This window comes from Leucoraja erinacea, unplaced genomic scaffold (genome assembly GCF_028641065.1).
Source record: "Leucoraja erinacea ecotype New England unplaced genomic scaffold, Leri_hhj_1 Leri_319S, whole genome shotgun sequence".
NCBI lineage: Eukaryota > Metazoa > Chordata > Chondrichthyes > Rajiformes > Rajidae > Leucoraja > Leucoraja erinaceus.
The window spans coordinates 82,009-102,264 of NW_026576220.1; the positions used below are offsets into that span (position 1 = coordinate 82,009).

At 49.4% G+C, this 20,256-nt stretch overlaps 2 protein-coding genes across 2 annotated transcripts in view; one reads left to right on the forward strand and one right to left on the reverse strand.

Annotated features, from left to right (window-relative positions):
• The window catches only part of znf142 (zinc finger protein 142), a 41,351-nt gene extending 33,503 nt beyond the window's left edge, over positions 1 to 7,848 (forward strand). The window contains 1 exon segment of the mRNA XM_055630323.1: positions 4,867 to 7,848. Within this exon segment, the coding sequence (XP_055486298.1) occupies positions 4,867 to 5,336 (470 nt within the window). The 3' untranslated portion in view covers positions 5,337 to 7,848.
• Positions 7,849 to 15,081: 7,233 nt separating this feature from the next.
• The window catches only part of LOC129693510 (obscurin-like protein 1), a 35,943-nt gene continuing 30,768 nt past the window's right edge, over positions 15,082 to 20,256 (reverse strand). Inside the window, exon 10 of the mRNA XM_055630322.1 lies at positions 15,082 to 15,237. Coding sequence (XP_055486297.1) covers positions 15,230 to 15,237 — 8 coding nt within the window. The 3' untranslated portion in view covers positions 15,082 to 15,229. The remainder of the gene's footprint in view (positions 15,238 to 20,256) is intronic.

Below are 20,256 nucleotides of genomic sequence, written 5' to 3' on the forward strand. Positions count from 1 at the left end.
GTGAAAAAAGTTCTTCTCATCTCGGTTTTAAAGGATTTCCCCCTTATCCTTAAGCTGTGTCCCCTTGTCCTGGACTTCCCCAACATCGGGAGCAATCTTCCTGCATCTAGCCTGTCCAACCCCTTAAGAATTTTGTAAGTTTCTATAAGATCCCCTCTCAATCTCCTAAATTCTATAGAGTATAAACCAAGTCTATCCAGTCTTTCTTCATAAGACAGTCCTGACATCCCAGGAATCAGTCTGGTGAACCTTCTCTGCACTCCCTCTATGGCAATAATGTCCTTCCTCAGATTTGGAGACCAAAACTGTACGCAATACTCCAAGTGTGGTCTCACCAAGACCCTGTACAACTGCAGTAGAACCTCCCTGCTCCTATACTCAAATCCTTTTGCTATGAAAATGCTGGAGTAACTCAGCAGGTCAGACAGCATCTCTGCAGAAAATAAAGATGGGTGATGTTTCGGGTCGGGACCCCTCTGATAGTCCCTGCCTCAACTACCTCCTCTGGCAGCTCGGTCCATACCCACAGTTTAGTTTAGTTTGGTTGTTTTGCTTATTTAGACCGATTGTAGAACGGTGAAGAAAGCCTGGAGAGGTGAAGAGAGGTAAGGAACTGTAGACGCTAGTTCACACAAAAGGACTCGGTGTTTAGTTAAGTTTATGGTCACATGTACCGAGGTACAGTGAAGAGCTTTTTTGTTGGGTGCTATTAAGTCCGCGGAAAGTAGATACATGATTACCATCGAACCGCCCACAGCGTTCAGTATCCCCACCGAGCGAACAAAGACTAAAGGGCCTGTTGTCGCACTTGCCGATGTTTTCCGGCAACTGCCGGCGTCATATCAGGGTCGCCAAAAGTTGCTGGAGCAACTCAGCGGGTCAGACGGCTTCTCTTGAGAAAAGGCATGGGCGACGTATATCGGGCCGAGACCCTTCTTCAGACCTGAGATCATCAAAGTCTCGACCCAAAAACGTCACCTATTCCTTTTCTCCACAGATGCTGTCTGACCTGCTGAGTCACTTAAACATTTAAACATTTTCACAAGTTGTCGGAGTAGAATCAAGCCATTCGGCCCATCGAGTCTACTCTGCCATTCAATCATGGCTGATCTTTGCCACCTGAACCCATTTTCCTGCCTTCTCCCTAAACCCATTTGCCTGCCACCCGTTCTAATCAAGAAGAGTGTCTCTTTGTGCCTATCTTCGGTGTAGACCAGCATCTACAGTTCCTCCCGCATATTTTGTCTGCTGCAGAGGGAACACAAGACTGGTAATCTGGAGACCCACTCAAAAAGCATCCCAACCCAAAACATCAACTATGGATTCCCTCCACAGATGCTGCCTGACCTGCTTAGTTGCTGCACTTTGCACCAGTTATCTTGGTCCCAACTTAGTACCTCCAAGGACAGGAGCGTGTTCCTTCTGCAATTGATCGCTTTTATATTCATGAGTGGAATCAGGCCATTCAGCCCATCGAGTCTACTCCGCCATTCAGTCACGACTGATCTCCCTTTCCCTCTCAACCCCATTTTTCTACCTTCTCCCCATATTCCCCTTGACACCCTTACTAATGGAGAACATGTCAACCTCTGCTTTAAAAATACCCAATAACAGCCTCCAGAGCCTTTTGTGGCAATGAATTCCACAGATTTTTGCCACCCTCTGGCGAAAGAAGATCCTCCTTGTCTCCTTTCTAAAGGGACGTCCATTTATTCTGAGGCAGCGCCCTCTGATCCTAGACTCTCCCACTAGTGGAAACACTCTATCCAGGCCTTTCACTGTTCGGTAAGTCTCCAATGAGGTGTGGTCCCACCCCCACCCCCCGCTTCTGAACTCCAGCGAGTACAAGCCCAGTGCCGTCAAACACTGTCTCCACAGCAGTTTGGTTGACTGTAGGGTAGAAAGCACCAAACATTGAAACTCACCTGGATTGCAAACCAGAACACAAAAGTCTATGAGGCACAGAGTGCTGGAGTAACTCGGCAGGTCAGGCAGCATCTGTGGAGGTCATGGATAGGGGACGTTTCAGTCGGGACACACTCCTGGCAGACCCATTGTTACTGCCTGCACTTGCCCCACCAAACAAAACATTATGTTTAAGAAAGAACTGCAGAAAAATGTTGGGAAAATCGAAGGTAGACAAAATTGCTGGAGAAACTCAGCGGGTGAGGCAGCATCTATGGAGCAAAGGAAACATAGAAACATAGAAATTAGGTGCAGGAGTAGGCCATTCGGCCCTTCGAGCCTGCACCGCCATTCAATATGACCATGGCTGATCATCCAACTCAGTATCCCGTACCTGCCTTCTCTCCATACCCCCTGATCCCCTTAGCCACAAGGGCCACATCTAACTCCCTCTTAAATATAGCCAATGAACTGGCCTCGACTACCCTCTGTGGCAGAGAGTTCCAGAGATTCACCACCCTCTGTGTGAAAAAAGTTCTCATCTCAGTTTTAAAGGATTTCCCCCTTATCCTTAAGCTGTGACCCCTTGTCCTGGACTTCCCCAACATCGGGAGCAATCTTCCTGCATCTAGCCTGTCCAACCCCTTAAGAATTTTGTAAGTTTCTATAAGATCCCCTCTCAATCTCCTAAACTCTAGAGAGTATAAACCAAGTCTATCCAGTCTTTCTTCATAAGACAGTCCTGACATCCCAGGAAATAGGTGACGTCTCGGGTCGAGGCCCTTCCTAAACAAAACATAGTGACCAACCCCATACTGCCATTTCTATTTCCTTTTCAAAATCCACAAGCAGGACGGCCCTGCCCAACCAAAACAAACACCGGGAAAGAACTGCAGATGCTGGTTTACACCAAAGATAGACACATAATGCTGGAGTAACTCAGCGGGACAGGCAGCGTCTCTCGAGAGAAGGAACGGGTGACGTTTCGGGATGAGATCTTTCTCCAGTCTGAAGAAGATAGGAGCAAAGAGGTCCTTCTGCAGTTGTACAGGGCCCTGGTGAGACCACACCTGGAGTATTGTGTGCAGTTTTGGTCTCCAAATCCGAGGAAGGACATTATTGCTATTGTCCTTCCTCAGACCGAAAGGCTAGTTTGCGCACTGTGTCTCTAAACTAAACTAAAAAAAGTATAGAGTCAGAGCCATTGTGTGTAGTTTTGGTCCCCTAATTTGAGGAAGGACATTCATGCTATTGAGGGAGCCCAGCGTAGGTTCACCAGGTTAATTCCCGGGATGGCGGGGCTGTCATATGCTGAGAGAATGGAGCAGCTGGGCTTGTACACTCTGGAGTTTAGAAGGATGAGAGGGATCTCATTGAAACATATATGATTGTTAAGGGTTTGGACACGCTAGAGGCAGTAAACATGTTCCCGATGGTGGTGGAGTCCAGAACCAGGGGCCACACAGTTTAAGAATAAGGAGTGAACCATTTGGAACAGAGACGAGGAAACTTTTTCTCACAGAGAGTGGTGAGTCTGTGGAATTCTCTGCCTCAGAGGGCGGTGGAGGCGGGTTCTCTGGATGCTTTTAAGAGAGAGCTAGATAAGGCTCTTAAAGAGAGCGGAGTCAGGGGATATGGGGAGAAGGCAGGAACGGGGTACTGATTGAGGATAGAAACATAGAAAATAGGTGCACGAGTAGGCCATTCGGCCCTTCGAGCCTGCACCGCCATTCGATATGATCATGGCTGATCATCCAACTCAGTATCCTGTACCTGCCTTCTCTCCATACCCCCTGATCCCTTTAGCCACAAGGGCCACATCTAACTCCCTCTTAAATATAGCCAATGAACTGTGTGGCCTCAACCACCTTCTGTGGCAGAGAATTCCACAGATTCACCACTCTCTGTGTGTGAATAAAAATGTTTTTCTCATCTCGATCCTAAAAGACTTCCCTCTTATCCTTAAACTGTGTGACCCCTTGTCCTGGACTTCCCCAACACCGGGAATAATCTTCCTGCATCTAGCCTGTCCAATGATTAGTCATGATCGCATTGACTGGCGGTGCTGGGCCGAATGGCCTACTCCTGCACCTATAGAAATTAGGTGCAGGAGTAGAGGCCATTCGGCCCTTCGAGCCTGCACCATTCGCCATTCAATATGATCATGGCTGATCATCCAACTCAGTATCCCGTACCTGCCTTCTCTCCATACCCCCTGATCCCCTTAGCCACATCAAACTCCCTCTTAAATATAGCAATATTATAGCAAATATAGAAATATTGTCTATTGTCACCTATTCCTTTGCTCCATCACCACCTCCAGTTTAAATTCCATTTGGAATATTTTGGAGGACCCCAAGAACCATCGATGCTGCCTCACCCGCTGAGTTTAGAAACATAGAAACATAGAAATTAGGTGCAGGAGTAGGCCATTCGGCCCTTCGAGCCTGCACCGCCATTCAATATGATCATGGCTGATCATCCAACTCAGTATCCCGTACCTGCCTTCTCTCCATACCCCCTGATCCCCTTAGCCACAAGGGCCACATCTAACTCCCTCTTAAATATAGCCAATGAACTGTGGCCTCAACTACCCACTGTGGCAGAGAGTTCCAGAGATTCACCACTCTCTGTGTGAAAAAAGTTTGTCTCATCTCGGTTTTAAAGGATTTCCCCCTTATCCTTAAGCTGTGACCCCTTGTCCTGGACTTCCCCAACATCGGGAACAATCTTCCTGCATCTAGCCTGTCCAACCCCTTAAGAATTTTGTAAGTTCACCACTCTCTGCGTGAAAAAAGTGCTGGAGTTTCTCCAGCATATTTATCGACCTTCTATGTTTCTATGAATGGGTGGTTTCTGTGTGATGTGGGACTCTGGCTTGCCTTTTAGTGACTAGTTAGCCCGGTGCGGGCAAGTGATTGGCGCGTTGTTTGACTAACCCCACGGCCTCCGTGTCCACAGGAGCCAAACCCTACCGGTGCGACCAGTGCGATTACCGCAGCAACCGAGCGGACGCCCTGCGGACCCACACGGAGACGCGGCACAAGGAGGCGCGGAGCTTCATCTGCGAGCAGTGCGGCAAGGGCTTCAAGACCCGCTTCCTCCTCAAGACCCACCTGAAGAAGCACAGCGAGGAGAAGCCCCACGTGTGCGGGGTGTGCCGCCGGGGCTTCCGCTGGCAAGCCGGCCTGCGGCACCACTACCTCACCCACACCAACGAGCACCCCTTCTTCTGCCGCCACTGCAGCTACAAGGCCAAGCAGAAGTTCCAGGTGGTGAAGCACATCCGGCGGCACCACCCGCTCGGGGACCCCAGCGCAGGGGTGGGCAAGGTGCCCGTCACCCACACCCTGGGCTCCCGCGACCCTCCGCCCTCCCTCCCCCTCCAATCCGCGGCCATCGAAATCGTGGTCGCCTCCGAAGGACCCTGACGTTACTGAAGGTGACCCCGCCAAAAACTATCTGAACAGGTTACTGGATTAACCTGAGGCGCATGTACGCGTGGGTGTTGGCGCCCCCCACAGGGCTCGGCTGTCCTTCCAGCCAGCGAGGAACCGAGCCCGTTTCAGGTACAAGGGAAGGGCAAGCGGTTGCAACCTGAGCCTCTGTACCTGACCACACCAACACATCATGGCACCAAAACTGGCCACTCCTGGCTGCACACTTGCATGCAACAATGCACCTTGCACGAGAGAGCTGCGACCGTCGCAGCAAATCCAGGGTGAGCTGCAGAGGACTGGGACTTGCTGGTAAGGACAGCAAGAGAGAGGGAGAGAGAGGGAGAGAAGGTGTATCTGCTCATGGAGGATAATAGACCACAGGCTGCCTGCTCCGTAGTGATTGCAAATGCACGTGGCCTCAGCTTGCACTGAAATACCAGCGGAAGGTCAGAATAACGCTTCCGCATAGGCTTGTACAGACATAGGAGCAGAAGTCGGCCATTCGGCCCATCGAGTCTGGCTCCACCATTCAATCATGGCTGATCTAATTTTTACTTCTTGGTCTCATTCTCCTGCCTTCCTGCCATAACCTTTGATACCCATACTAGCCTTTGAAACACCCATTGACTTGGCCTCCACAGCCGTCTGCGGCAATGAACTCCACAGATTCGCCACCCTCTGGCTAAAGGAATTCCTCCTCATTTATCGACACAATCCATATTCAGCTTTTCAAGACACTCGGTGGCTCGGTCGGGCAATGTTTCAACTCTAAAGTGCTGGAGTAACTCAGCGGGTCAGGCAGCATCTGTGGAGAACATGGATAGGTGACGTTTCGCAGAGTGCTGGAGTAACTCAGCGGGTCAGGCAGCATCTATGGAGCTAAGGAAAAAAACGTTGCCCATTTCCAGAAGGATTTCGGCCCGAAATGTTGCCTATTTCCTTAGCTCCATAGATGCTGCTGCACCATAACTCGGTGGGTCAGGCAGCATCTGTGGAGAACATGGATAGGTGACGTTTCACAGAGTGCTGGAGTAACTCAGTGGGTCAGGCAGCATCTGTGGAGAACATGGATAGGTGACGTTTCACAGAGTGCTGGAGTAACTCAGCGGGTCAGGCAGCATCTGTGGAGAACATGGATAGGTGACGTTTCACAGAGTGCTGGAGTAACTCAGTGGGTCAGGCAGCATCTGTGGAGAACATGGATAGGTGACGTTTCACAGAGTGCTGGACTAACTCAGCGGGTCAGGCAGCATCTGTGGAGAACACTGATCGGTGAGGTTTTGTTTCAGAACCCTTCTTCAGACCGTTGCATTCGACCATTCGCCCCATATCTATCTCTCCCTCCTAACCCCATTCTCCTGCCTTCTCCCCATAACCCCTGACACCCGTACTGATCAAGGACCTTCTCCACATCTCCAAAGCCTCCACATCCTTCCTGTAATGGGGCAAGCAGAAATGCACACCATTAGACACAGCAGCAGAATTAGGCCATTCGGCCCATCGAGTCTACTCAGCCCTTCAATCACGTGTGATCTATTTTTCCCTCCCAACCCCATTCTCCTGCCTTCTCCCCACAACCCCTGACCCACTAATCTGTCAATCTCTGCTTTAAAAATACCCAAAGACTTGTCCTCCACATCCGTGAATCCCACAGATTCACCGCCCTGGTAGGTCCTTTTCTTTGTAAAACTGGTGACTTCAGTAGAAACTCATTCCCCGCCCTTAAATGAGCCGAGCTTTCAATTTGCACAGTGCAATAGGGCAAGGTGTGGCCAGGTTACTGTAGATAGGATCTCACAAGGCAGAGGTCAAAAGCCACTCCCTTTTATACTGAACCATTTCAGTGCCAGGAGGATTCAGTTTCGCTCTGACAGCCGAGCTGTTAATTTGACGGTTATTTCCTGCATCTGGCCTGTCCAGTCCTTTTATAATTTTATATGTTTCTATAAGATCTGCCCCCTCATCCTTCTAAACTCCAGTGAATACAAGCCTAGTCTTTTCAATCCTTCCTCATATGACAGTCCCGCCATCCCAGGGATCAATCTCGTGAACCTACGCTGCACTGCCTCAATCACAAGGATGTCCTTCCTCAACCAAGGAACTTCCTAGAGTCATGGAGTGATACAGCAAGGAAACAGGCCTTTCGGCCCATCTTGCCCATGCCTGCCTACAAAGACTGTGGCCCCTGGTTCTGGACTCGCCCAACATTGGGAACATTTTTCCTGCATCCAGCTTGTCCAGTCATTTTATAATTTTATATGTTTCTATAAGAATCCCCCTCATCCTTCTAAACTCCAGTGAATACAAGCCTAGTCTTTTCAATCCTTCCTCATATGACAGTCCCGCCATCCCAGGGATCAATCTGGTGAACCTACGCTGCACTGCCTCAATCGCAAGGATGTCCTTCCTCGAATTAGGAGACCAAAACTGGACACAATACTCCAGATGTGGTCTCACCAGAGACCGGTACAACTGCAGAATAATCCCTCAATTACTGTCCCTCAAATCCCTCCCTGTTTCTGCGCATGGAATTGGCTGGGAGATGGTTGAATTGTTTTATGATGAGGGCCTTGAGAGATGGGAGGTGGCCCTTGACTTCAAGTTCAAGTTACATTAATTGTCACAACCACCAATTGGTACAGTGAGATTTGAGTCGCCATACGAATAAAAAGAACACGACACACGATAAGAGTTTAACGTGAACATCCCCCCACACACACGGCGGAATCAACGTTTCCCACTGTGAGGGAAGGCAGCACAGTTCAGTCCTCTCCTCTTAGTTCACCCATGGCCGGGGCCTTTTGAGCCGTCCGCAGTCGCCTCTGTGGCGGCCCGATGTTCAGGCCCTCTCGCCGGGATGATCGACTTTGACAATGGAGCAAAGCAGAACTCCATTCGGTCAACCAGGCCATTCGTTTAGTTTGGAGATACAGCGCAGAAACTGGCCCTTCGGCCCGTCGAGTAGGTGCCGACCAGCGGTCACCCCGTACACACTAGCACTATTCTACGCACTTGGGGGGGCGGGGAGGGGGATGTACAAAGTTACCAAAGCCAATTAACCTACAAACCCGCACCGTCTTTGGAGCGCGGGAGGAAAGGTGAGCACCCGGAGAAAACCCACGCAGAACGTACAAACTCCGCACAGACGGCACCCGTCGTCAGGATCGAACTCGGGTCTCTGCTGCTGTAAGGCAGCAACTCTACCACTGCCCCACTTAGATAGAGTTCTTAAAGGTAGCGGAGTCAGGGGATATGGGGAGAAGGCAGGAACGGTGTAGTGATTGTGGATAATCAGCCGTGATCACATTGAATGGCGGTGCTGGCTCGAGGGGGCCGAATGGCCTACTCCTGCACCTATTGTCTATGTATCTCTGCCACCTGATCGTACTGTATCAGATTGTAACCTCACCTTTGTGTTCTTCCCATCCTGGTAACCTTCCATTCTCCCGCTTGCCAAGAATCGATCGGACTGTGTTCAGACCTGTCTTCCCCAGTGGCCAGTGGAGTAAGTTTCAAAGACTCTTGTGCTTCTCAAGCATGGACATGGTCCTTCAGCCCACAATGTCTGCGCCAAACACAATGCCAAGTTAAACTAATCTCCTCTGACTGGATATTATCCATATCTTTTGTTTTTAGTCGTACCTGTGGAAACGGGCCCTTAGGCCCAGCTTCTCCCACACCGACCATCATGCCCCATCAACACCAGTCCCACCAGCCTGCGTTTGGCCCATATCCCTCTAAACCCGTCCTATCCATGTACCTATCCAAAGGTTTCTTCAAGGTTGGGTCTGTAAGTTAACTGGCCCACTGTAAATTGCAGGCTGTATGTAGCAAAGATCCTATAGCGGAGCAAGATAGACCACTCCTGCTAAATGCAATGGGCTCAAGAAGGAACTGCAGATGCTGGAAAATCGAAGGTACACAAAAAATGCTGGAGAAACTCGGCGGGTGCAGCAGCATCTATGGAGCGAAGGAAATAGGCAACGTTTCGGGCCGAAACCCTTCTTCAGACTGATGGGCTGGGCTGACTTGTAGTACACAACGGAATGGAACGCGGGCCTATTTTTCATCCATATCAGTAACCCGACCCGACTCGCAGGTTGCGGGGGAACAGTTTGTGTTAATAAATTAAAATTCTGAAAAATGAGGAGAAGATTTTTAACAAATAACTTTTATTTTTACGAGGATGTTTCCATAACCGGCTTCCGTCTCCGCACCTGTATCCTATGGGGTCTTTGGTGCGGAGACGGAAGCCGGTTACGGAAATGGGGCCGAAAATTGCACATGACCGTACTACGTCTTTTTCATCGAGTGGACTATCTTGCTCGCTACAGGATCTTTGGTGTGTAGGGAGTGGATGAGAGAGTGGGATAACAACTAGTGTGTGAATGGATGGTCGATGGTGTGGGCTGAAGGGCCTGTTTCCATGCTGCATCTATGAAAGTGGGACCTATTATAAAGCGGCTCCTGAGGACCGGGTGAGGTGGGGGAGAGGACCTCCTGGTGGGCCTGAAGCACCACGACAGCACGTGGACCAAGACCCAGGAGGCAGCACTCCCCGATCCAACAGCCAGAGACAACTTCACCTGTGGGAGCTGTGGAAGGTCTACCTGTGATGGTTAGACCTAGTCAGCTACAGGAATAGATACAACCACAGATGAATAGTTACTAATGCTTACAGGTACAGCAGGCAGTGAAGAAAGCTAATGGAGTGTTGGCCTTCATAACAAGAGGATTTCAGTATAAGAGTAGAGGGGTTCTACTGCAGTTGTATAGGGCTCTGGTGAGACCACATCTGGAGTATTGTGTACAGTTTTGGCCACCTAATTTGAGGAAGGACATCCTTGTGATTGAGGCAGTGCAGCGAAGGTTCACGAGATTGATCCCTGGGATGGCGGGACTGTCATGTGAGGAAAGATTGAAAAGACTAGGCTTGTATTCACTGGAGTTTAGAAGGGTGAGGGGGGGATCTTATAGAAACATATAAAATTATAAAAGGACTGGACAAGCTAGATGCAGGAAACATGTTCCCAATGTTGGGCGAGTCCAGAACCACAGTCTTGGAATAAAGGGGAGGTCATTTAAGACTGAGGTGAGAAAAAACGTTTTCACCCAGAGAGTTGTGAATTTGTGGAATTCCCTGCCACAGAGGGCAGTGGAGGCCAAGTCACTGGATGGATTTAAGAAAGAGTTAGATAGAGCTTTAGGGGCTTGTGGTGTCAAGGGATATGGGGAGAAGGCAGGCACGGGTTATTGATAGGGGACGATCAGCCATGATCACAATGAATGGCGGTGCTGGCTCGAAGGGCCGAGTGACCTCCTGCACCTATTTTCTATGTTTCTATGAATCACTGCCCTCTCCTAAGCAAGAAAACTTAAAAGCCCCACCATCATCTCTCACTGATGGGCGCATACAAACTATGGTTGTAGCTGGCCATGGTGGCACAGCGGTAGAGTTGCTGCCTTTCATCGCCAGAGACCCTGGTTCGATCCTGACTACGGGGCGCTGTCTCCCCGTGACCTGCGTGGGTTTTTCTCCGAGATCTTCGGTTTCCTCCCACACGCCAAAGACGCACAGGTTTGTAGGTTAATCGGCTTGGAATGAAAATGCAAAAAATGTCCCTGGAGTGTTGGTGTGCGGGGATCGCTTGTCGGCGCGGACTCGGTGGGCCGAAGGGCCTGTTTCTGCGCTCTAAACTAAACTGAAAAAAATGTGAAGGGGTTTAACGAGGTGGAGGTTTAACTCCTCACGGAACCTGACCCCAATTAGAAATATTAATATATTGTTCAATGATCATGTGCTAATATGTATATGTTCAGCTTGTCTGTACAGAACTGGAAGATTGGCAGCATTGTTTTTATACATATATATATATATATATGTGTTTTTTTGAGCCTGAAATCCATAAATAACCATGGAAACGTTGAGTGGAGGTTTAATTTGATCATTGATAAGATGTTTGAAGTTTAATGATGGATGCCAGCGCTGACAACCATATAACAATTACAGGCCATCTTGATGGGGGATCTTATAGAAACTTACAAAATTCTTAAGGTGTTGGACAGGCTAGATGCAGGAAGATTGTTCCCGATGTTGGGGAAGTCCAGAACAAGGGGTCACAGCTTAAGGATAAGGGGGAAATCTTTTAGGACCGAGATGAGAAAAACATTTTTCACACAGAGAGTGGTGAATCTGTGGAATTCTCTGCCACAGAAGGTAGTTCAGGCCACAGTTCATTGGCTATATTTAAGAGGGAGTTAGATGTGGCCCTTGTGGCTAAAGGGATCAGGTAGGTATGGAGAGAAGGCAGGTACAGGATACTGTGTTGGATGATACTTGAATCTCTAGAATTTAGAAGATTGAGGGGGATCTTATAGAAACTTACAAAATTCTTAAGGGGTTGGACAGGCTAGATGCAGGAAGATTGTTCCCGATGTTGGGGAAGTCCAGGACAAGGGGGTCACAGCTTAAGGATAAGGGGGAAATCGTTTAAAACTGAGATGAGAAGAACTTTTTTCACACAGAGAGTGGTGAATCTCTGGAACTCTCTGCCGCAGAGGGTAGTTGAGGCACAGTTCATTGGCTATATTTAAGAGGGAGTTAGATGTGGCCCTTGTGGCTAAAGGGATCAGGGGGTATGGAGAGAAGGCAGATACAGGATACTGTGTTGGATGATCAGCCATGATCACATTGAATGGCGGTGCAGGCTCGAAGGGCTTAATGGCCTACTCCTGGACCTATTTTCTATGTTCTACTTCTATCTATGGAGCAATATTTTATTGCAGGAAGTCCTACTGTACATAAAGCCTTGGCCGCAGCCAACAATCGGGCCGTATGAAGATCTCAAGTGTAAACCCACAGATGCAGAGAGTTGCAATGGATGCCATTAATTCACAGTGAAGACTCGGCAGGGATTAAGGTTCGGGTTTAATATTGTCGTGTGTACCGAGGTACAGTGAAAAGCTTCCTATCACTATAATCACAGATCAGATAAAACCAGACTTCAACACAATTAAGTCAAACTCAAAGTACAACAGGTGGAGAGCAGAGGGGAAGATACAGAGTGCAGAATGTAGTTAAATGGCACTGTTCTTCTTGGATGGTCACCGTGTCGTGGCGGAGAAGCTTGTGTGGACCTGAGATCCTGAGAGCGATGCCGTCTGGAGCTGTGCTCCTGGTAGGGCCACCCATGGCGGTAAGGTCGAGGGGGAAGTCTCTGACAAAGAGCGATCCAACCAAGACCTCAACGGTGGAACAGGCGGAGGACGATGGCTGACCTTAGTGGAGCTAACGTCACAACGGCTGGGAAGGCGGATGAAGGCTGCAGCAGAAAAGGGTCTCCGGTCGTCTGGGACTCCATGCCACTGGATCCTGACCCAGATCTGTCAAGGACCCCACGTGGGATGGCTGTCTGTGCACCAGTCTCCCCACGTTAAACAAAGTTACGCACAGGCGTCCTCCATGAGAGGACAGTCGCACTCGTTTCAAGTGACCGCTGATGATGATAAATAGCACTAGGTTCTTGGGTGGGAATTGAATCGGGTGACAATAGACAATAGGTTCAGGAGGAGGCCATTCGGCCCTTCGAGCCAGCACCGCATTCAATGTGATCAAGGCTGATCATCCACAATCAGTACCCCGTCCCTGCCTTCTCCCCATATCCCCTGACTCCGCTATCTTTAAGAGCCCTATCTAGCTCTCTCTTGAAACCATCGAGAGAACCTGCCTCCACCGCCCTCTGAGGCAGAGAATTCCACAGACTCACCACTCTCTGTGAGGAAAAAGTGTTTCCTCGTATCCGTTCTGCAGGTTACTTGGCTTCAGTAAATATTGTAAATTGTCCCTAGAATGTGTAGCAGGATGGTGCCAGTTTACGGGGTGATGGCTGGTCGGCGCGGACTCGGTGGGCCGAAGGGCCTGTTTCCGTGCTGTATCTCTAAACTAAAGTTTGAAACATATAAGATTGTTAAGGGCTTGGACACGCTAGAGGCAGGAAACATGTTCCCGATGTTGGGGGGGGAGTCCAGAACCAGGGGCCACACACACACAGTTTAAGAATAAGGGGTAAGCCATTTAGAACGGAGACGAGGAAACACTTTTTCTCACACAGAGAGTGGTGAGTCTGTGGAATTCTCTGCCTCACAGAGGGCGGTGGAGGCCGGTTCTCTGGATGCTTTTAAGAGAGAGCTAGATAGGGCTCTTAAAGATAGTGGAGTCAGGGGATATGGGGAGGAGGCAGGAACGGGGTACTGATTGGGGATGATCAGCCATGGTCACATTTGATGCCCTCAACAAAGACTCAAAGGAGGACGTCACCCTTCATACAGCAAATCAAGAGGCAACTGCTTGGCTAAAGGACTTTGTATTCGCTAAATTTAAAAAAAATCACATTGAATGGTGGTGCTGGTTCGAAGGGCCGAATGGCCTACTCCTGCGCCTATTGTCTGTTGTCTATTGTCTGATATAATAGTGATATAACTATATAATAGTATATAATAGTATAGAACCTCCAGACTAGATAGGGCTCTTAAAGATAGCGGAGTCAGGGGATATGGGGAGAAGGCAGGAACAGGGTACTGATTGGGGATGATCACATTGAATGGCGGTGCTGGCTCGAAGGGCCGAATGGCCTCTACTCCTGCGCCTGTTGTCTATTGTCTAAAGTTGCCGCCCCGATGCCGGCAGCTCGTCCGCTCCAACCAGCCGTCACTGGACACGGCAAACTGTGCCGTTCTGTGGCCAATCGGAAAACCAACCCATTGACCAACAGCCATCCAGAGCATCGATCTTTCCCCATTTTCAACTTTCAACGGGAATTGAAAATAACGTTCAATTTTGTCGGGTCCCCAACAGCTCTCTCCTGCCTCGTTCGTACTTGTCGCGCTGTCCCAGAGATTAATCGCCAGAGACTCCTGCTTAATACGAGAGAGTAGCGACAGTGGGGGGGAAACAAGGAACTGCAGACACTGAATCGGTCTGAAGAAGGGTTTCGGCCTGAAACGTCGCCCATTTCCTTTCGCTCCATAGATGCTGCTGCACCCGCTGAGTTTCCCCCACCATTTTTGTGTTCCTTCGATATTCCAGCATCTGCAGTTCCTTCTTGAACAAGAGAACTGCAGATGCTGGTTTACAAAAGAAGACACAGAGTGCTGGTAACTCAGCGGGTCAGGCAGGCAGCATCTGTGGAGAACATGGATAGGTGACGTTTCACAGAGTGCTGGAGTAACTCAGCGGGTCAGGCAGCATCTGTGGAGAACATGGATAGGTGACGTTTCACAGAGAGCTGGAGTAACTCAGCGGGTCAGACAGCATCTGTGGAGAGAACATGGCTAGGTGATGTTTCACAAAGTGCTGGAGTAACTCAGAGGGTCAGGCAGGATCTGTGGAGAACATGGATAGGTGACGTTTCAGAGCGTGAGGGAGTAGCGCAGGGGAAGAGGGAGGATCTGGGGGGAAGATGGATATGTGACGATACACAGAGTGCTGGAGCAACTCAGGGGGTCAGGCAGCATCTGTGGAGAAGATGGATAGGTGACGTTTCACCGGGCCGGGACCCTTCTTCAGACTCTTTGACGTTTCGGGACTGGGATCCTTCTTCATTCGGCAGTGGGTACAGGGTTTCGGATGTGGTGAGAGGTGACGGGTCAGGCATCTGTGGAGAACATGGGATAGTTGACGTTTCACACAGTTCTGGAGGCATCTGTGGTCGGCAGCATTTGTGTGAGTTGTGAGACGTGGTCTGTTTGGGCCAACAACGAGATGCCTAACCCACACACCGAGGGTAGTGGGTGGGGGTCAGTCCGGGGGGGGGTCTGCAGATGACCTGTTGTCGGTGTGTGCGAACCTTCCCAAGTGGTGTGCATCTCTCTTCATTCTGCTCCGTCTACTCAGCTGTGAAGAACAAGGAAGAGAAGTCAACGAAGGGATGAGTAACACACACAAAATGCTGGGTCTTTTGCCGGCCGAGTCCGCGCCGACCAGCGATCACCCCGTGAACTGGCACCATCCTGCTACACACACAGTTTAAGAATAAGGAGTAAGCCAAGGGATCCCCTAATTTTGGTCCCCTAATTCGAGGAAGGACATTCTTGCTATTGAGGGAGTGCAGCGTAGGTTCACCAGGTTAATTCCCGGGATGGTGGAACTGTCATATGCTGAGAGAATGGAGCGGCTGGGCTTGTACACTCTGGAGTTGAGAAGGATGAGAGGGCATCTCATTGAAACATATAAGATTATTAAGGGTTTGGACACGCTAGAGGCAGGAAACATGTTCCCGATGTTGGGGGAGTCCAGAACCAGGGGCCACACACACAGTTTAAGAATAAGGGGTAAGCCATTTAGAACGGAGACGAGGAAACACTTTTTCTCACAGAGAGTTGTGAGTCTGTGGAATTCTCTGCTTCAGAGGGCAGTGGAGGCCGGTTCTTTGGATACTTTCAAGAGAGAGCTAGATAGGGCTCTTAAAAATAGCGGAGTCAGGGGATATGGGGAGAAGGCAGGAACGGGGTACTGATTGGGGATGATCAGCCATGATCATCTTTTGCTTTTCCCACTGAGAGTAGGGAAGATTCAAACAAGGGGACATGACTTGAGAATTAAGGGACTGAAGTTTAAGGGTAACATGAGGGGGAACTTCTTTACTCAGAGAGTGGTGGCTGTGTGTGGAATGAGCTTCCAGTGAAGGTGGTGGAGGCAGGTTAGTTTTTATCATTTAAAAATAAATTGGATAGTTATATGGACAGGAAGGGAATGGAGGGTTATGGTCTGAGCGCAGGTAGATGGGACTAGGGGAGAATACGTGTTCGGCACGGACTAGAAGGGCCGAGATGGCCTGTTTCCGTGCTGTTATTGTTATATGGTTATATGATCACATAGAATGGCTCGAAGGGCTGAATGGCATACTCCTGCACCTATTGTCTATTGTTATTGTCTAACTCAGCGGGACAGGCAGCATCTCTGAGATGAAAGGAACGGGTGACGTTTCGGGTCGAGACCCTTCTTCAGACTGAGGGGGGGGGGGGGAAACTAGAGGTATGGAAGGGCGAGGTGTGAAAAACAAGAGATCAAAGGGACTAAACTCATAGACAATGTAGACTAGATGATTGTTAGCGAGAGGGGAAGGTGACAACGAGGCATGCAATGTAAAATGTCATCAGGAGGACAGTCAGACTGGTGGGAGAATTAGGATGGGGGAGGGATGGAGAGAGAGGGAGAGCAAGGGTTCATATCGCTGGGGTGTAAGAATATGAGGTGCTGTTCTTCCCAATTTGCGCTGGGCCTCACTCTGACGGTGGAGGAGGCCCAGGACAGAAAGGCCACAGTGTGGGAATGGGAGTTGAAGTGTTTGGCTAACGCAAGATCACTTGGGTCCAGGCAAACTGAGCGGAGGTGTCCAGCGAAACTGCGCTTGGTCTCGCCGATGTGCAGGAGTCCACTCCTGGAACAGCGGAGGTTTTAGGAGGTGCTGCCTAGCAGCGCCAGAGACCCGGGTTCAATCCTAGAAACATAGAAACATAGAAATTAGGTGCAGGAGTAGGAGGCCATTCGGCCCTTCGAGCCTGCACCGCCATTCAATATGATCATGGCTGATCATCCAACTCAGTATCCCGTACCTGCCTTCTCTCCTACCCCCTGATCCCCTTAGCCACAAGGGCCACATCTAACTCCCTCTTAAATATAGCCAATGAACTGTGGCCTCGACTACCCTCTGCGGCAGAGAGTTCCAGAGATTCACCACTCTCTGTGTGAAAAAAGTTCTTCTCATCTCGGTTTTAAAGGATTTCCCCCTTATCCTTAAACTGTGTGACCCCTTGTCCTGGACTTCCCCAACATCGGGAGCAATCTTCCTGCATCTAGCCTGTCCAACCCCTTAAGAATTTTGTAAGTTTCTATAAGATCCCCCCCTCAATCTCCTAAATTCTAGAGAGTATAAACCGAGTCTATCCAGTCTTTCTTCATAAGACAGTCCTGACATCCCAGGAATCAGTCTGGTGAACCGTCTCTGCACTCCCTCTATGGCAATAATGTCCTTATCCTGACGAAGGGCGCCGGCTGTACGGAGTTTGCACGTTCTCCCCGTGACCAAGTGGGTTTTCTCCGGGCGCTCCGGTTTCCTCTCGCACTCCAAAGGCGTGCAGGTTTGTAGGTTAATTGTCTTGGGTAAAAAAATTGTAAATTGTCCCTAATGTGTGTGGGGTTTATTCTTTGGAGCGCAGAAGGTTAAGGGGGGACTTGATAAAGGTCTTTAAAATGATGAGAGGGATAGACAGAGTTGATGTGGATAAGCTTTTCCCTTTGAGAATAGGGAAGATTCAAACAAGAGGACATGACTTCAGAATTAAGGGACTGAAGTTTAGGGGTAACATGAGGGGGAACTTCTTTACAGAGAGTGGTGGCTGTGTGGAATGAGCTTCCAGTGAAGGTGGTGGAGGCAGGTTCGTTTTTATAATTTAAAAATAAATTGGATAGTTATATGGATGGGAAGGGAATGGAGGGTTATGGTCTGAGCGCAGGTAGATGGGACTAGGGGAGATTATGTGTTCGGCACGGACTAGAAGGGTCGAGATGGCCTGTTTCCGTGCTGTAATTGTTTTATATGGTTATATGGAGATACTGTAGCTAGCGTGCTGGGGGATCGCTGGTCGGTGTGGGGTCGGTGGGGACTCAATGGGCTGAAGGGCCTGCTTCGGCGCTGTATCTCGACTAAACTCAGCGAACCAGGCAGTATCTGTGGAAGGAATGGACAGACAAACATTGTCAAGACCCTTAAGACAGGCATCACCATCAGTCCGAAGAAGGTTCCTGGCCTGAAACCTCGCCTGTCTAATTCCCTCCACAGATGCTGCCTGACCCACTGAGTTCTTCCTTCATTTTTTTGAACAGAGAGAAGTCAATGAGGATTAGATAATGGAGGCAGATGCTGGAATCTTGAGCAAAACACCAGGAGCTGGAGTAACTCAGCGGTTCAGGCAGAACATGAAGCGACGAAAATCCATGACGTGAAAAGCCACGAAAATTAAAGAAATTAAAACATTGGTGGCAAAAACAAGGGGGCAGATTATTATCTGAATGGGGTTAGGTTAGGTAAGGGGGAGGTGCAGCGAGACCTGGGTGTCCTTGTACACCGGTCACTGAAAGTTGGCGTGCAGGTGCAGCAGGCAGTGAAGAAAGCTAATGGAATGTTGGCCTTCATAACAAGAGGATTTCAGTATAGGAGTAGAGAGGTTCTTCTGCAGTTGTATAGGGCTCTGGTGAGACCACATCTGGAGTATTGCGTACAGTTTTGGTCTCCTAATTTGAGGAAGGACATCCTTGTGATTGAGGCAGTGCAGCGTAGGTTCACGAGATTGATCCCTGGGATGGCGGGACTGTCATATGAGGAAAGATTGAAAAGACTAGGCTTGTATTCACTGGAGTTTAGAAGGATGAGGGGGGGATTCTTATAGAAACATATAAAATTATAAAAGGACTGGACAAGCTAGATGCAGGAAAAATGTTCCCAATGTTGGGCGAGTCCAGAACCAGGGGCACACACAGTCTTAGAATAAAGGGGAGGTCATTTAAGACTGAGGTGAGAAAAAATGTTTTCACCCAGAGAGTTGTGAATTTGTGGAATTCCCTGCCACAGAGGGCAGTGGAGGCCAAGTCACTGGATGGATTTAAGAGAGAGTTAGATCGAGCTCTAGGGGCTAGTGGAGTCAAGGGATATGCGGAGAAGGCAGGCACGGGTTATTGATTGGGGACGATCAGCCATGATCACAATGAATGGCGGTGCTGGCTCGAAGGGCCGAATGGCCTCCTCCTGCACCTATTGTCTATGTTTCTATGCCACGAAAATTCAAGAGGTGAAAAGCCACGAAAAAGGGCCGAATGGCCTACTCCTGCCCCTGAAGTGTCTTGACCCACTGAGTTACTCCAGCACTCTGTGAAACGTCACCTATTCCATGTTCTCCACAGATGCTGCCTGACCCGCTGAGTTACTCCAGCACTCTGTGAAACGTCACCTATCCATGTTCTCCACAGATGCTGCCTGACCCGCTGAGTTATGGTGCAGCAGCATCTATGGAGCTAAGGAAATAGGCAACATTTCGGGCCGAACCTTCTGGAAATAGGCAACGTTTCGGGCCGAAACCCTTCCGGGTTTCGGCCCGAAACGTTGCCTATTTCCTTAGCTCCATAGATGCTGCCTGACCCGCTGAGTTACTCCAGCACTCTGTGAAACGTCACCTATCCATGTTCTCCATAGATGTTGCCTGACCCGCTGAGTTACTCCAGCACTCTGTGAAACGTCACCTATCCATGTTCTCCACAGATGCTGCCTGGCCCGCTGAGTTACTCCAGCACTCTGTGAAACGTCACCGATCCATGTTCTCCACAGATGTTGCCTGACCCGCTGAGTTACTCCAGCACTCTGTGAAACGTCACCTATCCATGTTCTCCACAGATGCTGCCTGGCCCGCTGAGTTACTCCAGCATTAATTTGAGCTGTTGCTGCTCTATGCTGCAAACATAGTGAGCTTAGACAAGGCATCTGACAGCTCACCACTGCCAACTGCTGGCATTACCGGACACAGCAAGACTGTCTGCGGGCCAAGTTGCATCGACATTATGGATCTCAACAGCTGTAAGAACAAACTTAGTGCTTGCTACACTATCCTTCAATATAAATAGCATCACCAAAAATGTATTTCCTCTTAGGGTGATGTTTTAACATAACTCTCTCTCTGTTTAGAGACAGGGAGAGTGATCGCTGTGAGGTTGGTTTAATTTGGCATCATTGAGTCACAAGTAGCCCTTAGAAACATAGACATAGAAACATAGAAACATAGAAATTAGGTGCAGGAGTAGAGGCCATTCGGCCCTTCGAGCCTGCACCGCCATTCAATATGATCATGGCTGATCATCCAACTC